Source organism: Leptonychotes weddellii, chromosome 13 (genome assembly GCF_054177405.1).
Source record: "Leptonychotes weddellii isolate Sample4059 chromosome 13, ASM5417740v2, whole genome shotgun sequence".
Taxonomy (NCBI): domain Eukaryota; kingdom Metazoa; phylum Chordata; class Mammalia; order Carnivora; family Phocidae; genus Leptonychotes; species Leptonychotes weddellii.
The window spans coordinates 64,100,802-64,119,485 of record NC_138381.1 but is presented as its reverse complement, the minus strand read 5'-3'; the positions used below and the strand labels follow the sequence as shown (position 1 = coordinate 64,119,485).

At 47.6% G+C, this 18,684-nt stretch overlaps 1 protein-coding gene across 7 annotated transcripts in view; it reads left to right on the top strand.

Annotated features, from left to right (window-relative positions):
- Positions 1 to 18,684, top strand: part of SEZ6L (seizure related 6 homolog like) — a 151,910-nt gene that overhangs the window by 115,958 nt on the left and 17,268 nt on the right. For 5 of the 7 annotated variants that reach the window (XM_081801928.1, XM_081801926.1, XM_081801925.1 and 2 more), the window contains exons 10-12: positions 6,580 to 6,776; positions 11,429 to 11,623; positions 14,349 to 14,540. In XM_081801928.1, coding sequence (XP_081658054.1) covers positions 6,580 to 6,776; positions 11,429 to 11,623; positions 14,349 to 14,540 — 584 coding nt within the window. The remainder of the gene's footprint in view (positions 1 to 6,579; positions 6,777 to 11,428; positions 11,624 to 14,348; positions 14,541 to 18,684) is intronic. The other 2 variants (XM_081801930.1, XM_081801929.1) reach the window with 1 other exon arrangement.

Below are 18,684 nucleotides of genomic sequence, written 5' to 3'. Positions count from 1 at the left end.
ACAGAGAGCATGAGAGGGAGGAGGGTCAGAGGGAGAAGCAGGCTCCCTGCCGAGCAGGGAGCCCGATGCGGGACTCGATCCCAGGACTCCAGGATCATGACCTGAGCCGAAGGCAGTCGCTTAACCAACTGAGCCACCCAGGCACCCTAAGATTTTACTTTTAAGTAATCTCTATACCCAACGTGGGGCTTGAACTCACGAACCCGGGATCAAGAGTCACATGCACCACCGACTGAGCCAGCCGGGCACCCAGACTGTTTTTAAGTACCCCAAAAAATGTAACAGAAACTTTCTCTCTGCCAAAATAAAGCCCTCCCCCCAGACTAAGTCACCAGTTTAATGCTGGTTTTATTACATATTCGATTATACACCATCGATAATGACAACAAAACAAGGCAGATTTAATCGTTATCAGGAAATGTAAAATGTTTAGGAGACAATCTTTCAACACAGGGAGTCTGTAGGGAGAAGAAATATTACCTTGGTAGGAAAACAAAAGTTGAAATGATGGATCTAATCGAATGGACTTTAGTGATGCTGCCGTAAGAACTTAAGGTACAGCAGGATGCCAGGGGCAGTGAGATGGGGCTTCCTCATCCTACAGATTTTATTTGTAATGTTTTTCACACTTTCTGATACCATACTGAAGCTAGTCACACTTTAAAAAAAGATTTTATTTCTTCACTTGGTGGGGAAGGGCAGAGGGAGAGGGAGAGAGCGAATCTCAAGCAGACTCCCCTTTGAGCGCAGAGCCAGATGCCAGGCTCGATCCCACAACCCTGAGAACATGACCTGAGCCGAAATCAGGAGTCTTGCTCTCAACCGACTGAGCCACCCAGGCGCCCCGAGTCACACTTTTTGGAGACATGTACATGTGGCTTTCACGGACATCATGTAAAATAATAGTTCACATCTCAGGCTTTGGCATCCAACAGACTTAGGTCTGATTCTTTTGTGACCTTGGGCAAGTGGTTTCTCCCAGTTGAGCCTCAGTTTCCTGATCTATAAAATGGGGATGATCCTAAGTTTTAGAGTGAAGTTGCTGTTTGAGTGCTTAAGACTCAGTAGGCAGCATTGTTGTTATTCCAAAGCTAAGGGTCTTGGGAGATCTTTTCTCAAATATCTGGCCCTGAGACAAGGAGGAGGTGACAGGGAACACCAGAAGAGGAAGCACTGGGTAGTGTGCCCACAGATGGCTGCTCAGACCCTGGAAGGGGCTGCAGGATATGCCTGGAGCAGGGTGAAGGTGGAGAGGGAGAGAGAGCTACAACCCAGCCGGTCAAGGCCATGGGCTGGCATTGGAGTGGCTTATCAGGAAATGTAGGGGTGTCTTGGTGCCAAGCTTGATTCTGGCAACCAGCATACTGAAAAAGAATGGAGGATGTAGGCAATCAGGGCCAAGGAGGCGGATGGGGCAGAAATCATTTGAGGCAGCTCCAGTCATTTAGAGCTTCCCAGTTAACCCGTGGAGGCAAGTGCTGAAAGCAGCCAGGAAGAGAGGAGTTCCCCTTCCAAGTTTGGCACAAGTAAGTCCATTTGGGGTCAAGGTCCCAGGTAGAGATGAGGTCAGAGCCACAGCCCACCCTGGGTGGGAGCTGAGGCTCAGATCCAGACACTTGCCCCTGGGCTGGTGCTGATTCATCCAACACACACTCAGCACGGTGCCGAGCTGGGGATACAGACCGCAGTGAGCTGGACTGACTTGCCCTCGGCCTCAGGGAGCTTCTGGTCTGTGCAGATGCCCCAGACCATTGGAGTGCCGAGTCCTGAGCTCCATAGGAGGGGTGAGCGCAGAAGGGGTCCCCAGCCCAGACTCAGATGGGGCAGTGGGGGCTCCATGCATGAGTAAATCACAGAAGACTGTGATGGGGATGAGGGGGGAAGAGTTACCCAGGTCTACAGTCATAAGGCTAAATAAGGATTCAGGCTAGAGAGGACGATGGCCTGTGGAAAACCTTGCAGGTGCTTCTACATTCCCTGGAGAGAGATTGATGAGTAATTGATTCTGGCTGGAATGTAAAATATTGGGGTTGAAAGAGATAGTGAGGGATGAAGCTGTGGGGAGGTAAGGGGGTGCAGAAAATAGGTACAGGGAAACCCTGGAGATAAGGTCAAAACTGCACTTTACCCTGAGTTGAGGTATAATGTCTTTGTAATTGAAGTAAAATTTGCATAATGTGCCCTTAACCATTTTAACTTCTATAGTTCAGTGCATTTAGTACACTCACAATGTTGTGCAATCAACACCTCCATCTAGTTTTAAAGCACTCTCATCCTCCCCAAAACAAACCCCACACCTGTTAAGCCAGCGGTCTCTGTTCCTCCCAGACCCTTCCTCCCAGCCCTTGGCAACCACCAAGTGGTTTTCTGTCTCTATGGCTTTACCTCTTCTGGGGATTTCTTTGCAGTGGAACCATGCACCATGTGGCCATTTAGGACGGGATTCTTTCACTCAGCACAAAGTCGAAGTTTCATCCATGGTGTAGCATGTGTCTGTGCTTCATTCCTATTCGTGGCTGAATGATAGTCCATTGTAGGGATACACCACATTTTGCTTCTCCATTCATCTGTTCCATGAAGAGGCCAGATTTATGTTTCAGAAGGACTCATCTGGCTGCGGAGGAGAGGGACTGGGGCTACGAAGGAGGTGCTGTCCCACAGTCCAACTGAAAAGGGATGGAGAAAAACTAAGGGCGGTGGCCGAGGAGACAGGGCGAGAAGGAGACCCAGAAGCTGAGGTCTCCCGGCAGGAGCTCCAAGAAAGCCTTGCCCTCTGGCAGCAGAGAGCGGCTGAAGCCAGCAGGGACTGGCCCCGTGGCATCCTCCCTGAGGGGGACCTGCTACACCCAATTCCAGTCCCACCGAACCCACCTGCCTGCCGGCACCTGTCCACCTCCCCTTTGTTCTGGAGTCACGCTGACATCCTGATTTCTCAGCACCTCCCTGGATGGTCTCTGGTCAACATCTCACTCGGGTCCTCAGTGGAAAGCCCCTGCTCGGCCCCAGGCCAGTCTCTGGGCTGCTAAGTCTGCATTTTCATCTCAGTTGCTGAGGACGGTCCAGCGGCAGGGGCCCTGGATGCCCCTGGTGTATCAAATATGCTGGACGGACGGGCGAAATGCAGGCTTGTCTTTAGAGATGAGCAGGGAATCAATTACCAGCATTTGCATGTATCGGTGGAACTCGTCTACCAAAAAGGTGGATCCAGAAGGATTCGGCAGAGAAAAACCTCATTGTTTCACTGCTCCTTGATTCATGGTCTACTTTTTTTTTTTTTTACTTCTCAGGTGGAAGCTTCATTTTTATAGGTTTTCTGGTCATAACAAGTGTGGCTCAGTCTACTAATCACAGAGCCCTGAACCTCATCCATTTTCAAACTTCCCACATCCTCCACAGGGCTCCTCGGGCTGGGAATTCTGCGATGGGAAGGGGCTGGGTGGGCTGCTTCCTTCTCACGAGAAAGCCTGACTGGACAGCCCTTTAAAAAAGTAAGAATGCTTTTTCTTATGCTATTTGCTTATTCTTAGCTTAGGGGACCTCTGCGGAAATCCCAGGACAATAGAAGTTACAGTGAATAGTCTGTTGCACACTGTTTACAAAAGGCATTCACATAAATTAGTGTTTCTCAACCTTAGTGCAATTGACATTTTCAACCAGATAATTCTTTGTTGTGGGAGGCGCTCTTGCACAGTGTAGGATGTTTAACAGTATCCCTCTCATCGCCTCCCCAGTGGCACCCCCCCTAGTTGGGACAACCATGTCTCTAGACATGGCTAACAGTCTCCTGGGGAGGGTGCCTGGGTGGCTCAGTTGGTTAAGCGACTGCCTTCGGCTCAGGTCATGATCCTGGAGTCCCGGGATCGAGTCCCGCATCGGGCTCCCTGCTCAGCGGGGAGTCTGCTTCTCCCTCTGACCCTCCTCCCTCTCATGCTCTCTGTCTCTCATTCTCTCTCTCTCAAATAAATAAATAAAATCTTAAAAAAAAAAAAAAACAGTCTCCTGGGAAAAAAAAAACACCCCTAACTGAGAACTACTGATGGAAGTCATCTGATGTCATTTGGTGTAAACAGCGGTCTAAAGAGAGCGTGATCATGGCAACCATGATGATGGTAAGGATGATGGTGATGGTGATGGTGATGTTCATAACGACACGGTGACACATAACATTCGAATGCCTTGACCAGACTTGCTCAGGTGCTCTCAGTACATCTGGCATTTGGTCCCAGATTTTCAGGATGCCTTACCTCACTCCGAAAGCCCAGGACATAGACTGGAAATTCACAGACAAGGAACTTAAAAAAAAAAAAAACTGGTACCCCCCATGCAAGTATCAGAGGCAAGAATCAAACCAGAGCTTGCTGATTTCCAAGGCAGCTCACTCTGCTACTTCCTACTTTACAAAGAGCCATGCTAGGGTTTTCGAGTGAAATTATTTGCCCCCTTGAAGATGCTTCTACTGCATTTAGATCATTGAAATGAGTGATATAGTAAAGCCAAGTTGCAGACTCTCTGGAACTCACTATTACTGGCAGATCAGCTGTGAAGTCAGCTTAAGAAATAAATATTGGCGATCTACCATGTTTCACACCAGCCTAATCCAGCACTTTCGCGGACGATCGATGTTTTCATGGTTCTTAGGGTTAAGAGGCTCTTCCTTACCACAGGTCAAGAGCTGACCTCGACCGCATGGTTTCTGCTGTCAAATAGCCTCTCTGGCAGGCTCTTTCATACCCTAGCATTTACCGAGCACCTATGGTGTGCAAGAGAAGGTGGCAACTCCAGAATTTCAATACAATAGGGTTTAGAGGCTGTAGCCTTCGCTGGAAACTGGCAGAGGGTATGACGCGAGGGGCTCTGTCTTGAAGCCCCACATGCAAAACCAGCGGACAGCTTTTGTTAGGAGAGGGTGTTTTGGGGGTGGTGCAAGGGAAGCTGATGGAGGCCATGGGGGCAGTTGGAATCTCCCTAAGCCGGCCCTGGGGACAACTTTACATGAGGAATATGAGAGGTGTTGCGGAGCACATCACTGTGAATACATCCCCTGCCCTCTGGGAGCCACCCTTCTACAATGTTCCTTGGGTTTCTGTTGCTTTGTTCTTACTACCAGAAGGAAGCACGGGCTTGGGTGGTTTCCACCCCTCCTCCGCCCTCCCAGACTGGGGAAGGAGAACACGGTCCTGGGGTGCTGGATGACGCTGTCAGGAGGGCGGGCTATCAGTACTCTGCATCAGTTCTAGGAACTTCGCTTAGGGCCAGTTCCTGGAACGCCTCTCCTCAGACAGTGTCTGTTTGCTCCCATCCCAAGCCAGATGACATCCAAACACATAAACTTGGCTCTCTAAGCCCTTCAGGGTCTGGCTCCTATAGCCCTCCAGGCTTCCGTGTCTATACCCACAGCTGGGGATCACTGACCACTGGGCAAGTTCCTTTAAGAGCCAAGATCTCCATCCCTATCTCCTTCTGCCTGTGTTTTGCCATCTCACCAACCCCTGCTTATCAACCTTCTAGCCCTCTAATCTTTCCTGAGAATCCGAAGCAGGCATCACCTCCTCCAGGAGGGCCTCCAGGATGCCCCCCAGTCTCCTCCCTCTGCACTCACCTGGATCGTAATTGCTACCACAATCCCTGGTTTCCTAGTCTAAATCTACCACCGCTCTGAGATTCTTGTGTCCCCTGATACAAGCTTGGCAGATAGGAGGTATTCAAAAATATTAGGGAGAAGGACACAAGAAAAGGTGAAAGATGTAAGAGAGGGGGAAGGAGGAGAATGGAAGGGAAAAAAGGCATGAGTTAATGTCTGTCGGCAGCCAACGCTGACTTATCTGGTGTTCTTTCAATCAGAGATCAATTTTCATCCAGCACACCTCACATGACACATGTGTTTGCAGCACACGGAAGTGCTCTCTGGATTATTAACTGTCCATTGCAGTCCTGATATTTAGTGTCAAGGTGCTTTCCTGCATTCCAGCCTTTGGAAATGGGTCGTCCTTTCATGTTATGAATATTGATAGCAGGTTTGAGCATATTTCAGGAATAAGGTGCCTCCGTCCCGCCCTCCACCCCATCCCCTAAACATCATAGATACCCGGGTTTGATTTTGAGGACTTCACCACATAATGATTGGAAGGCTCATTTCACCTGACATGGAAGATGCAGGTTCTAATTAAAATGCAGTCAGCTTGTTCTGCATCCGAGAAGAAGGGAAGACCCATGCCACACCCCCAGCAGGTAACCCAGGGCGGGGCACTCAGCTTCACTGGCATTGAAGGCAGTTCTACTTACAATTCAGCGTTCAACCGTGCAATGAGTTCTTGTAGGGAAGACCATCTCCTGCGTGAGTCTTCAAAAACCCAGTCCCTCCCCAAACCCAGGAACCATGGGCGCTCATGGGCAGGATCAGCGTGTCCTGCTCACATCTGTGGTCTCTGCCTACCTCAACCCCGGTTCCTAGCCTGGCGCCCGCCACCAACTATACCTCACAAACCTGTGTGTTGCCTGAAAAAATAAATCAAAGGCTTGTTGAATGCCCATAACTGTGTTTCACAGGATCCCTCCTCTTCTCTCTGCCCCGCCCCCCAGCCTGAACCTGAGCAACAGCGACATCCTGACTATCTATGATGGCGATGAGGTCATGCCTCACATCTTGGGGCAGTATCTTGGGAACAGTGGTCCCCAGAAGCTGTACTCGTCCACACCGGACCTAACCATCCAGTTCCACTCGGACCCTGCTGGCCTCATCTTTGGGAAAGGCCAGGGATTTATCATGAACTACGTAGGTAAGTGTCTCCAGTCCGTGTGTTTGTGTGTGTGTGTGTGTGTGTGTGTTTAGATGGTTTCTTCTAGATATGTCTTTTGGAGGGTTCTGTGCTACACGGGTCTTTTAATATATTGGCACAGTCTTTTAATTTATTGGCACAATAAGTATGTGTAGTTTTTAAACATTTGGGCTCTCTGGTGGGAAGCACCAGGGTTTGAGTTTTAGTACTGCTATCAATGGCTGTGTGATCTTGGGCAAGTCACTTAACCTCTCTGAGCCTCCTTTTTGTCATCTGTAAAATGGAAAAACTGATAGCTGCTCCAGAGGGTCGATACCAGGACTTAGTAGATGATGCCTCGTGACTTTCAGATTCGCAGTGTTTCCCTTGTAGTCAACTGGGACTCTATCATCAGCACACACTCCTGCGTTTGCAACTTCTCAAAACAGCATCTCCACCATCTTGCCTGAACTGAAGCTGGGCTCTCCCTAAGGGCTCTTCTTCCCCTGTAACCCCATCCAATGGAGATCACACATTCTCTCCCACCTCCTGTCCTGTAGGACCCAGAGAAGCAAGAGGTGTCTTCCTTGCTCTTCAATGTGGCTTCCAAACCATTTCTCTCACCTTCACATTAAAACAGAAACAAAGGGCGCCTGGGTGGCTCAGATGGTTAAGCATCTGCCTTCGGCTCAGGTCATGATCCCAGGGTCCTGGGATCGAGTCCCACATCAGGCTCCCTGCTCCTTGGGAGCCTGCTTCTCCCTCTGCCTCTCTCTCTCTCTCTCTCTCTCTGTCTCTCATGAATAAATAAGTTTAAAAAATCTTTAAAAAAAATAAAATAAAATAAAACAGAAACAAAACCCAAAACAACTGCTATGAAGTTCAAGCCAAGTTCACACTTGGCCATCCAACACCCTCTTCTTACCATTTCTTGCATCCATAGCCTTCCCTCCTCATTCCCCACCTGTGACTCCCCCTTCTTCATTGCTGGCTCCATCACCCTCCACGGAACACTGGAGAATGCATGTGAAAATAAGTCCCTTGCCTTTTTGTGTGTGTGTTTCCAGCTGGTAGATGTTTCTCATCCCTGCCCGCTCTGTGTACATCTATCAGAGGGACAGACACAAGTGTTGATCTTTTTTATGTTTCTCGGGGACCTTTTTCCCCTTGATTGTGTTGTTAAGTGTTTTTGGAGTGTTATTGCTGCTACTTTCTGTGGGTTCCCCTCTCTTTACTGGGCAGGGCCCTGGGCACAGAGGGACGGCTTGTGCTGGTTGCCCAGATGATGTGCTGTCCAGAGTCAGCTGCCTTTGGAGGGAGAGTTTCTGGTGACTTGGCTTCAGTCTCTCTCCTTAGACTTCTCTTCTCCTCGTTCGCCTGCCCCCCGCCTCCTACTTGGAAGATGAGGTCATAGTTTTGCTCATTTGTCTCCTCTGGTGTCTGAGTCAGTCTTCCAAAACCCCATTCAGCAGCAATAACACTCTGAAACCCCATTTCAGCTCAGTGACAGAAATCTGACCCTATCCAAGGCTGCTCAAGGTTAACCCGGAAGTCTGGCCAACATTCAATTTGGCGCCATCTTAAAGAGGAGGTGCTCCTCTTTATTGAAGCTGAAACTTCAGACTAATGTGACAATTTGAAATTGGCAGGAACTCTTCCATATATTATTTTCTTTCATCTTCAAATGCATATCTCCATTTTCTAGAGAGTTTGGTCCACAAGAGTCTCTTCACATGTGCTAGGCCCTGCACCAGGCACCAGGACCCAGGGATTTAACCAGACATAGATGCAATTCTCATTGAGCAGAGAGATCACAGGGAAGGGTCATGGGGTTTTGTGGTCATCTGGAGATTTCTGAAGCTCCTAAAATGATCTCAAGGCCGACACCCAGCTCTGCAATGTGGCCAAGGCTAATCTGCTAGGACTACTGGTAGAACCTTCCATAGGAACACTCTGGGCTTACCTGGTTCTGACCTCCCATAATTCTGCTTTACCCAGACAGAAGCAAAGAACCATTCTCCTCATTGTTCCTTGTGCTTTGTCAGTGTCTGTGGCCAAGGGCATGGAGGCAAGGGAATAAAAAAGCAGAGATGAGCAAGCAGTGTTTTTCAAAGAGATATTGGTCACTTGTGTGCTCATTCCTCTAATGGTAGGTTAATAAGTAAGCTCCTTATTGTAGGTCAACTCCACTCAAATGACAGTGGTTCCTAGGATGAGGTCTGCCATGAGCATAAGACCAGTAAATGGTGGCATATACTCAGTGCATTTGAGTATTTCTTTTGCCCCGGAGTTAGACCAGGATGCTGATCTTGACCATGAGACTGGCAAATGGTGGCATGTACTCAGTGCATTTAGGTATCTCTTTTACCTAAAAGTTGAACTATGATGCTGATCTTGACCATGAGACTGGGAACATGACTTCAGATCCCCATATTCTTAGTGCCTGGCATATAGTAAGTGCTCACAAAATGTTAATCAAACAAATGAATGAATCCATATAAAACTCATCTAAGTGTCATATACTGCACATTAATTAGTTTTCACATTGCCCTCAGTGATAGACAAGGTCATGATTCTTGTCTCAACTCTACGATTGGGGACAATGAGGTTCAGAGATGTTTATCAACATGACTGGAGTCACACAGCTTCTAAAACAATGACCAGAAGGGAAGTCCTCCAACTCCTAAGCCAGTTTTCTCATTCTTCACAAAGTTCAGGGCCCACAAGGATGATGCCAGAAACTGCGTCCAGGATGCTGGCTAAACATACAGGTTTCTGGATCAGAGTCTCTGGGGGTAGAGTCTAGGAGCTGAACAGGAAGGCTAACTGACTTAGGCAAGGCCACTGAATTAGTAAACAAGATCTGAGTGACAGTGTCCCCGACTCGATAATCACGAATGTGATGAACACCACAAAGGCGGGCGGGGGGGGGGGGGCGTCCCACGGGAGCATGTCACCGTGCTGGCTCAGACTGAAGAGTCAGACAAGCAAACCTTTCTCAGTCTCGAAGCATTTGGCACAAGGCAGACCACATACCCATTATCTACTCCTGTTTCAACCACAGTTTGAGCATTTTTAGTTGTGTCCTAAATCCAGGGCTTGGCTGATTTTTCAGAGGCCTAAAAATAGAAGCTCCTGTTCCCACGAAGCAATTCCAGAAGCCATCTCCCTCTCCCCTTCTTATTGCAGACACCCCTGAGATCTCCGTTCCCCAAATAAAATCATGATGAAATCCCAGGAAAAGCCATCGCGTGTTTCTCAGAATGACTTTCCTGCAGACAGGGAAGGTGCTTTGCTTTCCCCAGAAGCACATAAGAACTGCAAATTAATTATACTGCCTAATTAGCTCTCTTCTCAAAATCTGTGCAGTGGGCACTTGGAAGCAAGAACAGTAATAGTGGACTTTGCATTGCTACCTCAGTAATGAGGATTTGCAGAAGGAAGGCAGGATTATTCCAATCTGTGATAACGAGCTGTGTGTAGCTTATTTTGGAGTGTGGTTAATGTTCGCTGATGATATGCAACATGATTTAAAGAATGCACCAGTAATTATTTTTATTTCAACAGTTGAGTGTTTATCTTAATCTGTATTACAAAAACATATATTAAGAATCCATCAAACCCATGAATCTACAGACATTCTTAGAATGAGGCTGAGTGTGATCGCTACCATTGCTGTATAACAAAATGTGCCCCCCCCAAATTAGCAATGCATATTTTTCTAAAGATTTTTTTATTTATTTGAGAGAGAGAGAGCATGAGTTGGGGGGAGGGGCAGAGGGAGAGGGAAAAGCAGACTCCCCAATGAGCAGGGAGCCCGATGTGGGGCTCGATCCCAGGACCTGGAGATCATGGCTTGAGCCAAAGACAGACACTTAACCAACTGAGCCACCCAGGCACCCTGCAATGCACATTTATGATCACACACTTTCTGTAGGTCCAGAATTCAGGAGTTCGTGCCGGATGGTTCTGACTGGGGATTTCTCATGATGAGTCTGTAGTCACGATGTCAGCCAGGGTTGTATTCATTTGAGGGCTTCAGTCGGGTTGGAGGCTCCATTTCCAAAATGGCTTGCTAGTGTGGTTAGCAAGTCAACACCAGTCGTTGGCAAGAGGCCTTAGATTCTCTCCACATGGCTCACTCCAGATGGCTGCCTGAGCATCCCCATGGGTGGCACTTGCTCTCTCCAGAGAGCAAGGGGAGAGCTTCTCAACGTCCCTTATGACCTAGCCTCAGGAGCCACACATCATCACTTCTGCAATAGCCTGCTGATTGTGCACATCAGCCTTGCTGGGCTTTGCGGGGAGTACACGAGAATGTGAATTCCAGGAGGTGAGAATAACAGGGTGGGGTGGGCGTCATGAAAAGTGAGGGCCTGAGACACAAGGAGAGGAGGTTGCCCCCGAAATCACATTGCTAATAAGTGGCAGGGCTAGGATTCTGTCTCTCTCTAAATCCTAAACTGACTTAGTCAAACCAAAAGAATACTTGGTAAGGAAGAGCTTACCATAAAATCTCACTATAGCAGAGTTCTTGTGGTTTAAGGGATTTCGAAGTGTGTTACTTATTTCTGGAGACTTCTTCTGTTTGCTCTTTCCTCTGACATTCGTAAATGGAACCCCACACAGAAAAGCCCACCTCCTCATCTAAGGATGATGTTTTTGTTTTAAAGAGGTATCAAGGAATGATTCCTGCTCAGACCTGCCAGAGATCCAGAACGGCTGGAAAACCACTTCTCATACGGAGCTTGTGAGAGGAGCCAGAATCACGTACCAGTGTGACCCGGGCTATGACATAGTGGGAAGTGACACCCTCACCTGCCAGTGGGACCTCAGCTGGAGCAGCGACCCCCCGTTTTGTGAGAAAAGTAAGAGTCATCTTGTTTTCTTCTTCTAGGTCGGTGGGGGGGTAAATCCCTCCCAATGAGTATTTTTCAAGTAGATGCAGTGAAGTCACTTCATGTAGGATCTGGCCTCCCTCCTACTCCACCAGCTCGCTGGCATGGCTCACAAATGTCCTCTTAGAGCTCTAGGGCAGGGATGTCAGATTCAGGGGCCTCCAGAGCCTGGCAGATAATGTAAATGAGGGAAATAGGCTGAGGGAGAGACAATAGGGAGTGGTGTAGACTGCAGTGAAACCTTCGTAGAAAACATCATTCAAATTCGTCATTAAAATACCTGTAGCAGCCACACAAGACCAATCTAAGTTTGACCTTGGAGCCCCGGTTCCAAATCCCTGTCACAGGTAGCTGGCTTCATCCAGAGAGCACCCATCCCAGCCTCCTGGCGCCTTCTGCTTGCTGCCCTCAGGATTGTGGGCTAGGCATGGCTGGTGATAGCTGCGCCTGGTGTCTTGAAAAGTGGGAGAAAAGGGGGGTGCTTCTCTGGTTTCTACACTGAATCTTAGTAGGGGTGGGGTGGTCCTGCAGCCATCTCGCTGGGAATCCTTGGGGATACTTTGGTAGCCCTGCTCGACCTGCCTTGAGTGACCAGTTGCACGATAAGAAATATTAAGTGTCAGCAGAGAAAGAGGGTATTGGGGAAGGGGGTGGGGGTTATATGCAATTCCTATCACAAATATTCCAAAGGCAAAGAAAATTAATTATAATTGGGGGAAACATGAAAAAGCTTGCTAAAAATCCTCAAAATTGGCTGCATAAACATCTGCTTGTTCCACAACAGTATGTGGTGGGGGGTGTGTGTGCATGTATGTGGGTGGGTGTGTGTATGTGTGTATCATGATGGAAAATAAAAAAACCAACAATGAGAAGCGCCATGGATGGTGAGACCCATCGCAGATACGTTAACATGATCTACGTCATCATTACTTTTTTTCCCCCAAAGATCGTATTTACTTATCTTAGAGAGATGGAGAAAGAGTGTGAGCAGGAGGAGCAGAGGGAGAGGGACAAGCAGACTAAGCACAGACTCTTCACTGAGCGTGGAGCCCAATGTGGGGCTCGATCTCATGACCCTGAGATCATGACCTGAGTCGAAAGCTCAACCAACTGAGCCACCCAGGAGCCCCATCATTACTTTATAAAATGTTTTAAACATACATGCCTTAATAATTATTTTTTAAATTTTTGAATAATAATGATTTTTAAATATTTTGAATTATGATTTTTGAAATTTTTTGAATATTACAACTTTTAAATTTTTTGAAGAATGATTCTTAAATCTTTTGAATAATGATAATTTTTAAAAATTTTTTAATAATAATGATTTTTTAGCGGCGCCTGGGTGGCTCAGTCAATTAGGCATCCAACTCTTGATCTCAGCGCAGGTCTTGATCTCAGGGTCCTGAATTCAAGCCCCGCATTGGGCTCCATGCTGGGCATGGAGCCTACTTAAAAAAATAAATAAATAAAATAATAATGATGATGATTTTTAAAATGTTTTAAATAATAATGACCCATTGTGTTAATGGGTTCTAAAGGCTTGGAGGGGACATAAACTAGCTCTCTCTGGGAAACTCTTTAACTGCCTCACTTTTTGCCAGGAAAAGACCCAAATTAGAGCAAATGAATTTGCATTGGGCCCCTTCTGGATATCAGCATTTATGTTCCCGTGCTGGTTGCCTGTCACTCTGCGTCTAAGACAGAGACTCACCAACCTGCCCCAGTGGCTTCTCTTCTAGTGAAATAAGAACAGCAGAACATCCTGAGAACAGTGGGGTTCCCCCCCCAGAAATCCCTGGGGGTCATCAGTGCCTTTCATTCATTCATTCATTGGTTCAACTACACTCTCGACGTCAAAAGATGTACCTAAACATATCTTCCCATTATGCAAGTAGCAGGTGCTTACTTACAGAACTCAAGCAGTAGTAAAATTACGAAGTACAGAGTGAAAATCCCTCATGATCGTCCTCTCCAGAAATGAGGCTGCTCTTAAAAGTTTATTCTCTGTTGTTCCAGTTGCAATACTGTGTTACACATACGCACATAGACATACATAGGTACATGCTTATTGTGCATGTGTAGACACACAGAGATACTCGTACAGAAACAGCTATAGATAAGGATATTTTACCACTGCTGTTTTCTCAACTCAGTAATCCAGATACTTTTTCATATCACACATGTTGTGTACTTCATTCTTTTTTTAATTAGCTTATTGTTTTCCCTTTATGTATATTGATTTTTTAATTGAAAAGTAACCGCTTGTTTTACTAGATTCAGGCACCACAAAGAAAGCAGCGAAGGCGCCCTCACTTTGCTCTCTTTGGTGGTTGCTCAGGATTTCATAGAACAGCTGTTCCATATTTAACTCTTCCCCTGTTAAAGGATCTGCATTGTTTTTTTGTTTTGTTTTGTTTTTTCTTTTTTACCATTACAAATAACGGTGCAATGTACAGCCTCGTATGTAGGTCCAGATGCAAACATTTCTTTGGGCTACTTCCTATAAATGGAATTAAATCTGGGCCTCTTTCATCCTGGCTTCTTGTCCAACCACCTTTGATGAGCTCAGAGGCATTATCTTCCAAACAGGACAAGAATCAAGTTAGGAAACTTTCCAGGTCATCCTCTAGTTCTCAGCAAACCTGTGATCATCAAGCGTCCTAACGCCCTCTTGGTCTGATTTCGTCCATAGTTATGTACTGCACCGACCCCGGGGAAGTGGACCACTCGACCCGCTTAATTTCAGATCCCGTGCTGCTGGTGGGCACCACCATCCAATACACATGCAACCCCGGCTTTGTGCTGGAAGGGAGCTCTCTTCTAACCTGCTACAGCCGAGAGACTGGCACGCCCATCTGGACGTCTCGCCTACCCCATTGTGTTTGTGAGTCCTAGCTGCTGACTTGATGCAGACGGGGGTTCGCTTCTTCTTATTCGTGGTGGAGGGCTGGGCTGCTAGGAGGAGGCATTCCACCCTTCGAGAGCGCTTACTGTTATTACTATCCCCTGACCATAGCTGGCAGATCGGAGGCATGCATACTATAACATTTACGGTACATTTATTGGGCCCGGGGTTAAGTCCTTTACTGAATGTCCCTCCCTTCTGCCTCCAGTGGCCTTGTGAGCAAGGCACTGTTGTCTCGTTTGCAAGAAGAGGATACTAAGTTCAGAGTAGTGAAATCATCACCCCGGGTCACACAGCCCATTAACAGTGGAGGCCAAGGTCAAACCCAGAGCTGCCTGACTCTGCTGAAAATCAAGCCATCCACAGGACACGAAATTGGTGGATTTAAACTCTTCTTTGGTCTTACCTATGTGAAGCCATTAAGGCAGATGTTTGGTTAAGAAAAGACTTTGGGGGTTTCTTAATCATAAAGAATCAAAAAAAAAAAGTCTTCCGAAGTCACTCTGACAAGGGAGGAATTACTATTCTTGCCAAGGAGAGAGGGTAGAGAGCGGTGGTCCAGGGGGGCTCAGCCTGACTGTGCATGGACTCACTCGGGAAGTTTTCAAACTCGCTGGAGATTCTGATGCTCCTGGTCTGGGGCTTAGCATGAGCAGTGAGGTTTTTCAAAGCCGCCCCCCCCACCCCGGGTTCTGATGTGCAACCAGGGATCAGAACCATTGTTCAGAGGAAACAGGAGGCGACGCAGAAGGAACAAAGCCTCACACAATGTTTGGACTTGAGAGACCCGCTCATATTTTATACGAGCATGTTGTGAGCAGCTCCATTAAGGGTTCAGCAGCTCAAGTTCCAGAAGCTACCAGTAGAGCTACATCAAAATTAAAAGCTTCTGCACAGCAAAGGGGGACTTTCTTATTCTGGGTTCACGTGCAACAAGGAATCTTGGACCTCACACCATGGGTCCCCATCTGCCTCTTTAGTCCAGGTCCTAGAATTTCAGAGCTAAGGACATCTCAGAGGTAAAATACTGTATAGCTGATGGGTCATTCAGACAAAAGACACATCTGCTCTCTTTTACAGATGATAATGGTTGCTATTTATTGATTGTGTAAGACATCATGCTAAGCAGATTATATGCATTTGTGAATGTAAGTGTATGTATGTGTGTGTGCGTGCAAATATACTAAGAGAACTAAAGCTCAAAGGTGATAAGAGACAACAATAGTTACAGTTTATTGAAAGTGTAAAACACGTTGCTGGGGCGCCTGGGTGGTTCAGTCGGTTAAGCGTCTGCCTTCGGCTCCGGTCCTGATCCCAGGGTCCTGGGATTGAGCCCTGCATCGGGCTCCCTGCTCAGCGGGGAGCCTGCTTCTCCCTCTCCCTCTCCCTCTGCCCTTCCCCCAACTCATGCTCTCCCTCTCTCAGATAAATAAATAAATCTTCCCCCCATAAATAAGTAAACAAATAAAACACATTGCTAAACAGATTATATATGTGTGTGAATGTATAAGCATGTGTATGCATACACTGTATACATATATACGTATGTAAGTGTGCGTGCATGCATGTATGTGTGTGTTTAAAGGCCGCTGAGACTCACAGGGACATGTGATTAAGGTCACAACACTTTTTCATGAGCAGAGCTGGGATTCCAGTCTTGGAGCCCCCAGCCCCTTCCACCAGCCTTGCCCCGATATATTTCACTGTGGGTGACTGGGGACAAACCCAGGCAGGGATGTCCCAGCGGAATTGCAGCCTATGGCCCTAACCCTTCACCCACAAGCACATCCCTTCCTAGTCCCCAGACCTTTGGGCCAAGTTCACAGTGCATTATAGGGAGAATTGTGTCTCCCGAAAGGAGATGCTGAAATCCTAACCCCAGTACCGTAACTGGGACCTTTTTTGGAACGAGGGTCTTTGCAGATGTAATCAAGTTGAGGTGAGGCCCTACAGGATTAGGATGGGTGCCAATCCAGTGACAGGTGTCCTCATAAGAAGAAAGAAATTTGAACACAGAGACCCAGGGAGAACACCATTCTGTGCCTGCAAGTCTAGGAACACCAAGAATTGCCAGCTACCACTGGAAGCTAGGAGGAAGCAAAAGCAAGGACGGATCCTTCTCCCCAGATTTCAGAGGGAATGTGGCCCTTGAAGGCCACCTTGACCTGGGACTTCCAGCCTCCAGAGCTGTGAGACAGTGCATTTCTGTTGTTCGAAGGGCTCCACCCCCTCACCCATGTAAGGTGCACTTCGCTAAGGCAGCCCAGAACCCCCATTCAGTTCCCGTTTCCTCCAGGGTGATCAGAAGCTGCTTGAGCCAGTCAAGCTGCAGAGACCCAGAGATGAGAAGCTAAAAATGAAAGCTTATTTAAAAGTACTGAGAGGTGGAGGTATCATTAAAAAAAAAAGAAGAAGAAAAAGAAAGAAAGGAAGGAAGAAAGAAAAGCCACTTCCTTAATGAGGCACGGCCTCCGAAGATCCTCTGGGTTGCGCTGGCTGCTGGGTTTTGGAGACACAAGCCTCCCTCCCTCCCTCCCAGGCCGCCTTACCCTGGAATCTCAGTTGTGACAGCTTCCCTGACACCTGCACTAATGAGTCACGAGCCAGGCTGGGTGTCAGGAGACATGCGATCCTCCCAGAAGCCCCAAGAGGCGCCCGGCATGCGCTTCCAGTCTCATTACGGGCTGGCAGGAGATGTGAGGCAAGAGGTTGGTCAGTTCTGGTTCGGGGGGGTAGGCAGAGGGAGGGGCAGGCTGTCTCCAGGTTCTGACGGTGTTTCCAAGGATGAGTTTTTGGGCAGCTATAGCTTTAAAATGTTTCCTCTGCTGAACGGGGGGAAATGCCCCACAGGATGCGCTCTTTCACCATGCCAAACCCTTCCCCAGCATTAGTACGTTGAACACTCATGAAACTGTATGGGCAGGACCTGTGTTCACTTGAAAGCAGGCAAAGGAGGCCCAGAGAGGGTGAGCGGCTTTCCTGAGGTCACACAGCAGGGAAGGCGAGAACCCAGGATTCCAGCTGCAGCCTGACTAAGCCCAAAAGCAGCATTTTCCCACCTTATCACTCTGCAATCCCAGCTTCTGGTGCTTTAATCTGGACAAAGATCTTCCACCAACAAGCTCATGAAACGCACAGAGCCAGTTGTAAAAGCTCTGGATGTCTGTAGCTTCTGTTCACGGTGACCCACTCAAGACCATTGTTTGGTCCAGCTGGGACTCCAAACCATGTCTTTTGACTCCTTCAAGAACTGACAGGTCAAGCATGGAAGCAAGAAAGTGTCTGGAATTCATAGCCAAACACACCTCCCGCCCAGCTCTGCTGGGTGACCTTGGGCCAGTAGCTTGCCCTCTCTAGGCCTCAGAGCCCTCAGTTGTGAAAAGGGAATGATACTCCTTGCCAGGCAGGGCAGTTGGAAGCAACTGAAGCAATTATTCAAAAAGTGCCTCCAAATGCAGGCACAGGCATGTCCAGACTTTTTCAATTCATGGTACCCTTGGCGTCTCGGGAATTTTTTTGGTAAATATCCTAGACCAAAATACCTAACAGTGCCATTTGTTAAGTAGTTAGGACCAAACAACTTAGTAAGTAGCTATATCCTGACAACTTAGTAGCCATTTGAAAAAGTAATGCACATATTACAAGATTTGATTTTGATTGCGCTTTTTAAAGATTTTATTTATTTGAGAGAGAGCAGGGGGAGGGGGAGGGGCAGAGGGAGAGAATCTTAAGCAGACTCCGCCCTGAGCAGGGAGCCCAATGTGGGGCTCAATCCCACGACCCCGAGATCATGAGCTGAGCTGAAATCAAGAGTTGGATGCTTAACCGAGTCCCCCAAGGACCCCATGATTCTTAATGCATTCTTAAATAATTAGAATCATAGCTACAGGGGTGTGGGTGCCTCTTGGGCTCCACCAAATTTCTTAGATTTTGGCGTCAGACTGGACCACCTTTATTCCATTCCACACTGATTTTATCAGAGCTCTTGCTTTTTAGTGTAACCCCTGCAAAAAAACCCAGATTTGCAAAGACAGGGCATCATCAAAAGAAATGTAGCTCTGTCTAATGTTGGCACCATTCACATGGGTCTGGGAGAGGTCCCTTTGTCTCCTCAAAATTTTGA